Source organism: Orycteropus afer, unplaced genomic scaffold (genome assembly GCF_000298275.1).
Source record: "Orycteropus afer afer isolate SDZICR_OR568_19922 unplaced genomic scaffold, OryAfe1.0 scaffold00181, whole genome shotgun sequence".
Classification (NCBI taxonomy): domain Eukaryota; kingdom Metazoa; phylum Chordata; class Mammalia; order Tubulidentata; family Orycteropodidae; genus Orycteropus; species Orycteropus afer.
In genome coordinates, this window is record NW_006921768.1 from 4,098,770 (window position 1) to 4,112,793 (window position 14,024).

The 14,024-nt window shown below is 38.0% G+C and overlaps 1 protein-coding gene across 1 annotated transcript in view; it reads left to right on the forward strand.

Annotated features, from left to right (window-relative positions):
* The window catches only part of PRDM14 (PR/SET domain 14), a 20,253-nt gene extending 6,919 nt beyond the window's left edge, over nucleotides 1-13,334 (forward strand). The window contains 4 exon segments of the mRNA XM_007947354.1: nucleotides 283-485; nucleotides 7,028-7,129; nucleotides 13,081-13,233; nucleotides 13,236-13,334. Of these exon segments, the coding sequence (XP_007945545.1) occupies nucleotides 283-485; nucleotides 7,028-7,129; nucleotides 13,081-13,233; nucleotides 13,236-13,334 (557 nt within the window).
* The last annotated feature ends 690 nt before the right edge of the window (nucleotides 13,335-14,024 follow it).

A 14,024-nucleotide genomic window follows, 5' to 3' on the forward strand; every position in this document is an offset into this window, starting at 1 on the left:
ATCACCACTATCCATTTAAAAGTTGTAAAGATAACAGTCTGAGGTAGTTACCCACCAAATAATAAATTAGTATCAAAATAGTGCATTACAGAGGAAGTGGTAGGGGTAATAAATGAAACAAAATTAGCTGTGAGTTGAGAATTATGGAAGTTCAGGAATGAGTATGTGAGGATTTATCCCACTATTAATTGTACTTTGGTATATGTTTAAAGTAATGAAAGATTTTAAGTAAGACTGAGAGATGGTAGTTAAAAAAGCCACTTCTACCCCTGTGTTTGACAGAGTCTGCAGAAGGTTACAAATGTGAAAGATGTGGGAAAGTATTTACCTACAAATATTACAGAGATAAGCACCTCAAGTACACCTCCTGCGTGGACAAGGGTGATAGGAAATTTCCCTGTTCTCTCTGTAAGCGGTCCTTTGAGAAGCGGGATCGGCTCCGCATCCACATCCTTCATGTACATGAGAAGCACCGGCCTCACAAGGTAAGATTCAGGAAGGTGAATGTCCCTGGAGTGCCGTATTTCCCATTCTCACACACTCTTTCTCCAAACCAGTGAACAAATACTATGGGCCAACTGGGTGCTAGCTGCTGGGATACAATGCCTGATGAGTCAGGATCTCTAAAGAAGGTGACTGCTGTGGAAGAGACAAACGTGAACAAACAGATGCAGGGACAGGTACAGAGTGTTAGGACGGATGTAGAGGATGGAGTGGGGAACACAGAGGGAGGAGTGTCCACTCTTCTACCTGGACATTTGGGTTTTAAAAGGCATCATAGCAAAGGTGGTCTTGAAGTGAGTCTTGAAGGAAAATTGGGGTAACTGTCTTAGATCAGAGGCAGGGCTGGTTGTGGAGAGAAAAGTGCTGGGATGTTCCAGGCAGGAAAAAGCCTGGAATCTGGTTTTGGGTAACTGCAGGTTGTACCATCATCCTTGCAGGCATGGGGGTAGGTGTGCGTGAGGATGAAGCACAGTCATGGTCCAAAGAAGGTCAGGCTCTGGCACACCAAGATTTTTAAGGGAGGAGAGCAATAATGGTGGTATGGCAAGTGAAAACAAATTATAGAATATTATAGAAGAGCCCATTTAAAACATTTGATTACACATGCTATGTATAAATAATGCTTATGTATAAATGGAAGAACAATTGGGAAGAAATGCATTAAACTGCTAACTGTAATATTGGGAGTGAGAATGAAGTCAAGAGTGATTTTTATTTTAAGAGTGATCTTTCGGTTTTTACTTGATGTGCTCTTGTTAGGTGCCATTGAGTTGATTCCAACTCACAGCGACTCTGTGTGCAACAGAACAAAACACTGCCTGGTCCTACACCATCCTCACAATCTTTGCTGTGTTTCTTTTTGCCCATTGTTGCAGCCACTGTGTCAATCCATCCTGTTGAGGGTCTTCCCCTTTTTCACTGACCTTCTACTTTACTAAGCATGATGTCTTTCTTTAGCAATTGGTCCCTCCTGATAGCATGTCCAAAGCACGTGAGAATGAAGTCGGCCATCCTCGCTTCTAATTCTAAGGAGCATTCTGGTTGTACTTCCAAGATAGATTTGTTCATTCTTCCTGGCAGTCTATGGCATACTCAGTATTCTTTGCCAACACCATAATTCAAAGGCATCAATTCTTTGGTCCTTCCGCTTCGTTGTCCAGCTTTTGCATGCATGTGAAGTGATTAAAAATACTATGACTTAGGTCAGGTTCACCCTAGCCCTCCAGGTGACATCTTTGCCTTATTTGAACTCTTTAAAGAGGTCTTACTTAATACACTTAATATTTAATTTTTATTTTCAACTAGTATTTTTTAATAAGATAAAATAATTATGCTTCATAAAAGATTTTTTTTTTTTGAGGGAGGAAAAAGGCAGAAAATAAAGCATCTGATACCCTATGACAAAAGTACAGTTTTAAGGCTCTTGATATAAGCTACTAAACTGCCTCCCAGAGAATGGTGCTAATTTTTAGTCCAACCAGCTGGATTTGCAGTGTAGTAGGTAGTATCAACTCTCATACCAATAATCAATATTGTCCTTTTATGTTGCTATTTTGATACATTAAGAACAGTGTTTTGCTTTAATTTGCATTTTCATTATTATTAAAGAGGTAAAAATAAATTAAAAAGTATATATTTTATTGGCAACCTGTATTTATCCTGTGATTTGTCAAGTTATGTGGTTGGCCAGTGTATATATTATTACCTACTTTTGTAATAATTTACAAGTAGTATTTCATCAATTTTAGGATATACCTTTTTTTTCCCCACATTTTAATATTTCTGAAATTAGGATGTATTCTACCATTGGTGGCATGCCATGATAAGAACTGGTAATATTTTAATTAACGTATAAATTGATGATGTTGTTGTTGTTGTTGTTATGTGCCGTTGAGTCGGCCCCGACTCATAGCGACCCCTCCTTGGGTTTCCGAGGCAGTATCACTACGGAAGTAGGGTTGCCCAACCTTCCTTCCGAGGAGTGGCTGGTGGGTTTGAACCGCCAGCTGTCTGGTTAGCAGGCAAGTGTCTTAGCCACTATGCTACCAGAGCTCCTAAATTGATGATAGATCTTAGAATTGATGGGACACAGGGTTTAGGATCCTATCTCTTTGTCCTAATTATTGCAAGTCAAAGTGTGTTAGAAAGTAGAAGCTGCAGGATTTGTTTTCTTTCTTTGTGTTTTGTTTGAAGTAGAGTGCAGGAAAAAGTTTATCAGAGTTAGGTAAAGAAATTTCTGTTAGGTTATTGGTTGGGTCATCTGCCTAAACACTGAGGATTATGGTGGGACTTGGGTTAGGGGTTAGAGGAGAAAGTCTGTAGCTGAGTACTGCCGTATTTGAAATGGGAGTCTATAGACTAACAGGTCAATAGGTGACAAGAATGATGAAGATGAGGTAAAAGCTGGTAATAGTGAGATGATGAGATGCTTAAGGCTTTCAACTAGGAGTTGTTTGAATGGTAGAGTGGAGGAACAAGGATTTTAAACTGGCAATAGAAAATGGCAAGCCCTGTTGTACTTGGTGTTCTCAAGGGTTTTTCTTCTTTACTTCTCTTTCCAAATCTCATCCTTTGTCATGAACGAAAAACTACTTAACATTGGGTTTCAAATCTCTAGTCAGGAATTCTTTTGTGAGCTCAAAAGGTGTATTTCTAGTTGCTCACAGAACATTTCCATTGAACGTCTACAGTTGTTCACACTCACTATGTTTAGAAGATAGAGTTTTTTTTCTATATTTTAACTGCTTAACATTTTTTATTCTCTCTTTTTAAATATGTGATATATTTTAGTTTGAGTACTTAGCTTCATAAAATGACAAAATATATTTACTTTCTACAGAAACCTAATAGTTACTTTTCAAATAAAACATTTAACTTGAGAATAGAAGGAAAGCAGCTTGAGTGAAACAAGATGTGCAGAAGAGCAGTTTAATTATTTTTAGTAAGATCTGTCAGTAGAAAGAGAAGCTTTAGTGGCTTAGTGGTTATCTCTCAGCTACTAATTGAAAAGTTGGCAATTCAAAGCAGAAGCCACTCTGCAGAAGAAAGATGTGGCAATCTGCTTCTGTAAAGATTATAGCCTTGGAAACCCTATGGGGCAATTCTACTCTGCTGTAAGTTGCTGTGAATTGGAATCTATTTGACAGCAATGGGATCAGTAGAAAAATCCTACTACATGACTTAAAAAAAAAAAAAAAAAAAAATTGAATGACTTGATCAGAAGGTACTGAGTATATAACCAACACATAAAAAGGCCTGTATTAACCACTTTCCTTCCAACATTTAAAACCTAAATATACCACCATTTCAGGTTACTCATGAAGCAAAAATTGATGATGACTAGTGTCCCAGAAGGAGCTCTGGTGGTATAGTGGTTAAGGCATTTGGCTGCAACCAGAAGATTGGTGCTTTGAACCCACCAGCTGCTCTTCGGAGAAAGGATGAAGCACTCTGCTGCTGCAGATTTACAGCCTTGGAAATGCAATTGGGGTCACTATGAGTCATAATTGACTGGAGGGCGCTGGGTTTAGTTTGGTCTTCAGAGTGTCCCAGAAAAGTGACATAAGTTTCAGGAAGAACACAAAATAAGTATATCAGGAAAAAAATGTAGTCAATAATAATAATGAACACAGAAGTTCATTCATGAGTTCAGAAAGTCATTCATCTCCAAGCTCCCGGAATACCTAACCAATGGACATTGTTTCTTATGTTCCATCAATTGCTCAAAATCATACCAGACTTTTATAACAACTTTCACTCCTTGTAAGCTTTTTTATTTTTCTAGGATTTCTAATTGCCTTTTCTCCTCATCAGAAGGTAAATTTCCTTTCTTAATTATGTAAGCTGTATAATGATACTTACATTTTTGTTGGACGCATTCTTCTTGGAGCTTATTCTGATTTGAGCATGTTTTCTAGGCTGGTGAACTGTCATGTTTGGGTATTTTTTATCACTTTCCCAAAATAATTCTAATAATTTTTCTGTCCCACTCTTTCTTGTATTTTTTTGTTTGCTTATTTTAGGAGCATATCTTCAAGGAATTGTTTTTAAGTATGCATAGTGAAATTTTATGACTTCTTTTCAAGGAAATTTTATTCACATAACTTTGATAGTTTGGCCCATATGAAATCTTGGATTGAAATAATTTTTCTCTTCGAACTTTCAAGGGCTTATCCCATTTTCTTTTATCATTTGATACCTGTTTGGTTCTTGTATTTTTGTAAATAACCAATTTTCCTCATTGTAGAAATTGTTCTTTAACTTTAGAGTTCGGGAATTTTATCAGAATTTTTCAAGTTGGCTATCTTTCTGTTGTCATTTTAACCATTTGTAAATGTGCAATTCAATGATATAATTCCATACACCATATCGTGCACCCATAACCACTATTTCCAAAAGTTTTCATCACCCCAGACAACTCTTTGCCATAGAGTTGATTCCAACTAATAACAACCCCTCCTTGGGTTTCCGAGGCAGTATCTCTATGGAAGTAGATTGCTTAGTCTTCCTTCCGAGGAGTGGCTGGTGGGTTTGGACCTCCAGCCTTCTGGTTAGCAGTCTAATTCTTTAGGCACTATGCCACCAGACAACTCAGTATCCCTTAAATAATAACTCCCCATTTCCTCCCTTTCCCTACCCCCTGGAAACCACTAATAAACTTTACTCTCTCTGCATTTGCCTCTTCTAGAAAACTTAATATAAGTAGAATCGTACAATTATTTGTCCTTTTGTGTCTCATTTTTTTCACTCATCATAAAGTTTAAGGTTCATGCATATCATCACATGTATCAGCACTTCCTTTCTCTGTATGGCTGAATAGTATTCCATTGTTTCTATATGCCATATTTGTTTATCATCCATCTGTTGATGGACATTTCCGCTGTATAGCTGTTGTATATAATGCGCCAGTGAACATTGGTGTGCAATATCTGTTTGAATACTTGCTTTCAGTTCTTTTAGGGTTTATATCTAGGAGTGAAATTGCTAGGTCACATGATAACTCTGTCTTTGGAGAAATGTCTATAGAAGTCTTTTACCCATTTTATAGTTGAATTGTCTTTTTTGTTGAGTGTAGGAGTTTTTTATCCTAGATATAAACTCTTCCCAGAGGCACGGTTATCAATATTTTCTCAAATTCTATAGATTGGCCCTTCACTTTCTTTTTAAAGTCCTTTGATGCACAAAAGATTTAATTTTAATAATGTCTAATATGTCTCTTTTGTCTTTTGTTCCTCATGCTTTTTGTACCTTTCCCTTTTTTTTGCCCTGCCTGTTTTATACCCAGTGAGCTCCTTTGATCTGAAAGTGCAAGTTGTAAGCTAATTTTCTTGTTCTTTGGTTATTACCTGCCCTCCAGATTTTTGTTCTCTCCTGAAACTCCTTTTGGCCAGATGTTAGGTAGGATCTTACATCTCTGTTCTTAACTAGTAATTTTTATGCTATGCTTTCTTGGCATTTCCCAACTTTATTTTAACTAAAATATCTATTTTTTTTTTTTTTAAATAAAGATAATACATCCTCATTATTAAAACTTCAAACACTTCAGAAAAATTAAGGAAGGCTTTAAAATACACCCAAAATCTCAGCATCTAAAAATACCTGCTGTCCCTTCTGTGCACATAAGCACATGTGGGAAACGGAGCACAGAAGCATGTGCCCCACCGCCCCTCGAAGAGGAAAATAATTCTTTCTTTTTAGTAGATATGATGGTTTTAAAAGTGGCATCGAGACCAAAGACTTCCTGTTTTGTCCCTGGCAACCTCTCTGGTTTTGCCTCTCCTGTAGTTTTCTTGAGATTTGATGGGAGTCACCAGCGTCAAGCGTAAAGATAAATGACATGAACTGCTTACAGAATATGGCTGTACTACATGCTTCCACTAGACCTCAAAAGTATTTTGCTTTTTTATGTAGGTTTGACATTGTATTTGATTATCTGCCAGTCTGTATTGTCATCTTGGTTGACATTTATCACCACCCTCATAGATTATTAGCTCCTTATCTCTGGCAGCGTGTTGGGCACATAGTACGTACTCCAATAAATACTTGTTGAATTAATTAATTGTATAGTGCTTACAAGTTAATCATTTCTGAAGAAGGCAGAGAAGTATGTTGCCCATGAGGAAAATCGGGAAACAGTCCAAGTTTAACTGACTTGATATAGTCAGATATAGATAGGGTCACTGTGAGATGGAACAGACTCAATGGCAATGAGTTTAGTGGGTTTTTTTTGATGGTTATACAGCTACTTGACAAATCAGGACTAATTCAAACCTCTTACATTTTATACCATGATCCTGTTCAATTCTCACTTTTCACATTGAAGCAACTGAAACCTAAAAGTATTAGAGACAGGAATCTGGACCAGAACCCATGCTACCTGATTCTTCCACTTAGGCTTGAGGAAGGGTGGTCCCCTGACTACAGTACATACACACAGTAGTTCCACACCCAGACAAAATGTTGAAATGAATTAACTTGTTCAGGGAGGATATGGTTTCAATTATGTTTTTCTTTTTTACCTTAGTGTTCTACATGTGGGAAGTGTTTCTCTCAGTCTTCCAGCCTCAACAAACACATGAGAATCCACTCTGGAGACAGACCGTACCAGTGTGTGTATTGTACAAAGGTAAATGGAAATCTCCTTCCAAGGCATCTTTCTTTATTGATCTCTGCTTGGATATTCATGGATAAGAACTTGAAAGCATAATACTTGGCTTAAAGGAGTTCTTGGTAAAGGTTATTCCATTATTATCTCCGAACCCCATTCCCCCTACTCCCCAAATATGCTCAAGCTTGCTGAAGATGATCAGATGTGATGTTTTATTGCCAAGTTGGCACTTAGGGCATCTGTAATGAAACACATTTCACATTTACAGGGACCTGATAATCACAGGCAATACTGTGTAGTACATGGACTCTGCCAAAGTTCAAATTCTGTCTCTGACACTTAAATCTAGCTGTGTAACCTTGAGCAAGTAGCTTCTGTATGTAGTTTCCTGATTGGTAAAATGGGGGAAGTAAGTAGTTTTGGAAGAGCTCTGGTGGCTTTGAGGAGCCAAGTGCCTAAGGCATTTGACTGCTAATCAGAAGGCTGATGGTTCAAACTCACCAGCCACTCCTCAAAAGGAAGATTGGGCAGTCTACTTCCGTAGAGATATAGCCTTGGAAACCCAAGGAGGAGGGATTACTATGAGTCAGAACCGACTCAACAGCAGTGAGTTTGGTTATTTTTTTGGAAGTAGTCTTTACCCTACCAAATTGTTGGATTACATGAGTTAATGTATAAGTCACTTGGAACAGTGTCTGGTTCATGGTAAGGGCTATTGAAATGTTAGCTACTATTGTTATTACTTTATTCTTTGGAGATTTAAAATTGAGAGATTGCTGCTGATGTAACTTTCTAGAGGGACACTAGAAATGGCATGTAACTGCATTAATACAGAATGTTGTTGTTACGTGCCGTTGAGCCGGACCGACTCATGTGACCTGAAAAGGGGAATAGATGGTTAGAGTTACAATAGTTTAATCATGTGATCTTAGAAATATATACCAAAACACTTGATGTCCTTTTTTGATGAACTACATAGGTGCTATCCATTGGTAGCCATTAGCCATATGCATCATTTAAATCAATAATAATTGAAATAATATTTAGATCCTAAGTTGCTCGAGCCACATTTTAAGTGCTCAGTAACCAGAGACCACTAAATTGAACAAATACAGAACAGTACCATCATCCCAGGAAGTCTTATTGGATAGTACTGGTATAGACTTACGTTTCTATCATATTTAAATTTTTCTTAAATCTATAAAAGGAATATAGGCAGTCTTAGTCAAGGATATGTCTGAAACTCCCAAAGAAGAATAGAAGAGTGAATCTACTGAAGAGGAGGGGGAAAAAACAAACCCACAGTGCCATTGAGTCAATTCCAATGCATAGCAACCCCCATTGGGTTTCCAAGGCTGTAAATCTTTATGGAAGTAGATTGCCCTATCTTCCTTCCATGGAGAAGCTGCTGGATTTGAACTGCTGACCTGGTTAGCAGTCAAATACCTTAGGCATTGTGCCAGCAGAGCTCCTTAGGCCTAACAGGGTTAGGGAAACTAAATCCAAAGAAAGAGTGCACCAATGGGATGAAAGTAATCACAGAAAACTGGAGGTGGGGGATATAATTAGACCATAAGTAGATTAATAAGATTGAGCATGCTGGGATATTCTACACAAAGACAGCTTGTGTACCTTACTGAAGCAAGAATGTGCCAATCCTGAAAGGTCTTATTGAGGCAGGGTGATACTCCCAGATGCCCGTTGTCATGCTTCTTTTTTTAATCCCCAAATTGGGAATCACTAGTTTAAGCTAGTATTTTACTATCATTCAGTGGGCCAGAAAATCTGTCATTTTCTTCTGTATGTGGTCCTCATTAGTAGTTGGTTTGTATTTGTGAATTCACCTTCTTGCTACAGGTTGTTTGTAACCCCCCAAGTCAGTATGTGGTGCTTTCTCAGCCATTCATGTAAGACAAACACAAATTAGAAGTAAAAGAAAAAGAGAAACTTAATTCTCCCCAATGAAAAATGGGGAAGAGGACTTCTTACCCTCTTCTTAAGAGGATTTGCTTTAGAAAACTTAGTTCTTTATTTGCCTCTTTGTGATGTATGTAGATCTTTTTAAAGGCTAATAAATAAGCCACTTCCCAAGTTTATACCCCAGGCATTATTCGTTTCTCAAGAACTTGGAAGCCATCTCTTTGATAAGTAATTAATCAAGGAAGATAGCACCTCTCTCCCAGTTTGCTGGAGCCTAATTTCAGCGGGCATTTGGATCCAAGAAGTAAATCTACCTCCAGTCATAAAATCAAAATTCAAACCAAACTCGCTGCTATCGAGTCGGATCCAATTTATAGTGACCCTTCCTTGAGTTTCCGAGGTGGGCTCTCTATGGAAGTAGATTGCCCTGTCTTCCTTCTGAGGAGTGGCTGGTGGGTTTGAACTGCCAGCCTTTTGGTTAGCAGTCAGATGCCTTAGGCACTATGCCACCAGAGCTCCTAACATGAGGACTAGTTATCATTTATCTTGAGAACATGTATGAAAGGGGTTGCATTAGCTTGTCTGTGTAAAAGAATAAAATCTCTTTCTGTTTTGGCAGTCTCTTTAGCAGATTACCAGGAACACACATTGCATTTTGGTTTAATGCTTATTCAATAATAAAACTGTTTTTTCCTCTTCTAATTTTGTGGAGAGTTTGAGTTGTCAGGAGAGTCTTTAAAATTATGCTTCCCCAGCAATGTACAGAGGCAAAAATTTTGGGTCTCCTGACTGGCATGTTCTCAAGGCAAGGTGACACTCTGCCATATTGTTTCAGCTATCATAATGAAAATGAGTGTCTTTTTCGAGGTCTATTTAGTGTCTTTTTTTTTTTTGTGCAGTTTTGTGCCTTTATTGGTGATTTCACTGTTTCAAATGGCTCCCAAATGTAGTGCTGAAGTATAGTCTAGTGTTCCTAAGCACAAGAAGGCTGTACTGTGATTAACAGAGAAAATATGTATAAGATCAGCTTCATTTAGGCATGAGGTGCAGTGCTTGGGCCCTATGTTCAATGTTAGTGAATGAACAAAACTCACTGCCATTAAGTCAATTCTGAGTCCCAGTGACCTCCATAAGGTTTCCAAAGCTGTAAATCTTTACAGAAGCAGACCTCCCCATCTTTCTTCTGCAGAGCAGCTTGTGGGTTTGAACCACTGACCTTTTGGTTAGCAGCCAAGTATCTTAACCCATACACCCCAGAACACCTTATTCGATCAACAACATATATTAAATAAGGTGTTTTTAAGAAGAAATGCACAAAAAACAAGGTTTTATATTGATTGATTGACAAAAATGTTGTGACCAGAGGCTTACAGGAACCCAATCTTGTATGTCTCATTGATTATTGGCTAATACTTCAGTATTGGCTAATACTTCAGTATTTGCTAATGCTTCAGTATTTGCTAATGCTTCAGTATTTGCTAATACTTCAGTATTTGCTAATACAGTATTCAGAGATATTATCGAACACAACTCATGCAAATAGTGAGAATCGACTGTGTCTCTAATAATACTACCTGAAGGTGACAAAAATTAGAGCATAGTGTTGAAGTTAATCAGGAAAAGGTTATGAATAATGGAAAGAGAAGTGGCCAAGAAAAGATACATAAAAACAACAAAGTATTTGTGAATGTAAAATTATACAGCCACTTGGAAAACAGTATGGGATTTCTTTAAAAACTAAACATGTGACCACCATATGATCCAATTTCAATCCTGGGCATTTATCCCAGAAAAATGAAGACTTGTATGTTCACACAAAAATCTATACACAAATGTTTATAGCAGCTTTATTCATAACACTTCAAAACTCAGGTAATCCAGATGTCTTTCGATGGGTTAAACAGATTGGTAGATCCATATCATGAAATACTACTTAGCAATAAAAAGGAACTATTGATACATTCAGTAGGCTACACGAATCTCCAGAGAATTATGCTAAGTGAAGACAGCTAACCCCAAAAAGTGACATATTACTTGATTCATTTTATATAACATTCTCTTGTTGATCATAGTACATAGTTAAGAGAGCAGGTTTGAGGTTGCCAGGGTTCATGGAGGAAGTAGGAGCAGCAGTGATGTGGCTATGGCTAAAAAAGGGCAACATGAGGGATTCCTTTGATGAAAATGTTCTGTGTATTGATTATCAATGTCAATATCTTGTGATATTGAACTTATAGAGATTTTTTAAAAATGTGCTTAAACTATACATAATAAAACATACACCATCTCAACAATTTCTACATGTACAATTCAGTGACACTATGTTCTTCAAATTGTGCAACCATTTTCACTATCTTTTTCCAAATCATTCTACCACCATTAACATAAACTCAATGTTCTCTAAGCAAAAACACCCTTTTCTCTTCCTCCCATCCCTGATAACCACTAATAATCTTTGGTATAATATATATTTTGCTTATTTCAGCATTTGTCCTTTTACAACTGACTTATTTTGCTCAGCCTGATATCATCAAGGTTCATCCATGCTGTGGCATACATCAGGATTTCCTTTATCTTTACAGCTGAGTAGTATTCCATTATGTGTATGTACTATACTTGGGTAATTTCTACCTCTTGGTGGTTGTGAAAAATGAGTATACAGGTATCCATTTGGATTCCTGCCTTCACTTCTTCTGGGCATATATCTAGGATTGGGATTGCTGGGTCATGTTAGTCCTGTGTTCAAGTTTTTGAGGAACTGCCAAACTGTTTTCCGCACTGGCTATACATTTTACATTTCTGTAAGCAATGGATGAGAGTTCCAAGTTTCTCCATAACCTCGCCAACAGCTTTTTTCTATTTGGACTATAGTTTAAGATATTACCACTAGAAGAAACTGGGCAAACAGTACAGGGAATTTATCATTTATTACATTGCACGTAAATATATAATTACCTCAAAATAATCAAACCAAACTCACTGCCATCAAGTCAGTTCTGACTCCTAACAACCCCAGTTGGGTTTCCAAGGCTGTAAATCTTTACCAAAGCAGACTGCCCATCCTTCCTCCATGAAGCAGCTGGTGGGTTCAAACCACCGACCTTTTGGTTAGCAGCCAAATGTCTTAACCAGTACACCACCATAGCTCCTTACCTCAAAATAAAAAGTTTAAATAAGGAAAAGCAAATAAGGTACTGATTTATACAAAGACTATTACTTTGGCCAATATTAGTTTCTCCTGTAATGCAATTTGTCTTGAAGAGTAGTTGTTGGACTACTTGTATCAGAAGCTCCAGGTACTTGGGCTCCTGAGGCTCATGTCAGACTTCCTGAGTCAGACTCTGTAAGGTAGAGTTAAGAATCTGCATTTTTTTTAACTAGATCCCTTGGTGATTTTGGTTACACTGAAGAGCCTCTGCTCTAATATTTTCTTATTGTTGATGGTTGTCATCAAGTTCATTGCAACTTGTGGTGACGTATGTGTGTAGAATAGAACTGCTCCATAGTGCTTTTAAGACTGAACTTTTAGAAGCAGATTGCCAGACCTGGCTTCTGGGGCACCTCTGGTTGTGATTGAACCACCAGCCTTTCAGCACATAACCATCTATGCTACCCAGGAATTCCTCTCTAACATCTTCTTGTTGTTGTTACGTGCTGTCGAGTCGGATCCGACTCATAGTGAGTCCACCTTGGGTTGCCGAGGCAGTATCACTATGGAAGTAGATTGCCCAACCTTCCTTCCGAGGAATGGCTGGTGGGTTTGAACCACCATCCTTCTGGTTAGCAGTCAAGTGCCTTAGGCACTACGCTACCAGAGCTCCTAACATCTACTGCTACTCAAAACCAGCCAGAATGCAAGTCACTCATCAAGTCCTTTCTCTTTAAGCTTCTGTTGATCAGGATTGCACTATAGCCTTAAAATTCAACATTTATCATTTAGATAACTTAAAGGTGACACAAGTTATCATTAACAGTGCTGCTAGCTTTGTTATATTGGTTATCTGGCTCACAGAATTTTCATTTTTCTTCTGCTTTCTGTTCTCTGCTAGAAGTTCACTGCCTCCAGCATCCTCCGCACACATATTAGGCAGCACTCTGGGGAGAAGCCCTTCAAGTGCAAGTACTGTGGCAAATCTTTTGCATCCCATGCTGCTCATGACAGTCATGTTCGACGCTCACACAAAGATGATGATGCCTGCTCTGTGTCTGTGGAAAAACCTCAGATCAAGAAGCTCTCTACGCTCATGTGAAGTTTCCTGAGTTCTACGCTAGTTCTGCTTCAGAAAGTTTGGGGGCAATGTGAAGATTCTCAATATTTCTTGTCATGGTGTGTCATGCGCAAATGGTAGTAATACTGACGTGAGAGAAGTAGAACTGACCGATTTGCTGAATTTACCATATTTATTGACTGTGGTTTAACAACTTTTGCAGAAAAGGTTTTCCCAACTTTTAAGAAGAATTGAGTTTGGTGAGGTGAATTCACCTAGAAACAGTGAAAGCTGGTTGCTAACAGTTTTCGAAAGTTTGGGAAACTCCACAGAAACCCTGAAAATGAAAATAACTGTACGAAGTCTTTTGATTTCCTGATGGGCGGTGGGAGGAGTCCTTTCCTCTACTGTTTGCCTTGGGCCTGAAATTGTACTATATCTTTGGCCATCACCTGTTAATATTTCTTCATAGGACAAATTATTTAAAAAATCATTGAAGCTAGAGCTTTATTAGTCTTATAACAAAATCATTCAGGCATAAATCTCTCATCCTTTTTTTAAACAAACAAACAAACAACCCTTGGTTCTTACCCCTCCCCACCTGACAACAGTTGGTTAGTAATTTCAATTCAGTAGCACCAGACTTTGAGGCCATGGAAGTTATTCACTCCACCATCTGTGACCTTTCCTATTGGGAAGGAACAATTACTAACAAAGACTGAAGAACTGCGATAGATTACAAAATAAAGATATTTATAGTCCTGGTTTTAAACCTGATTTCATTC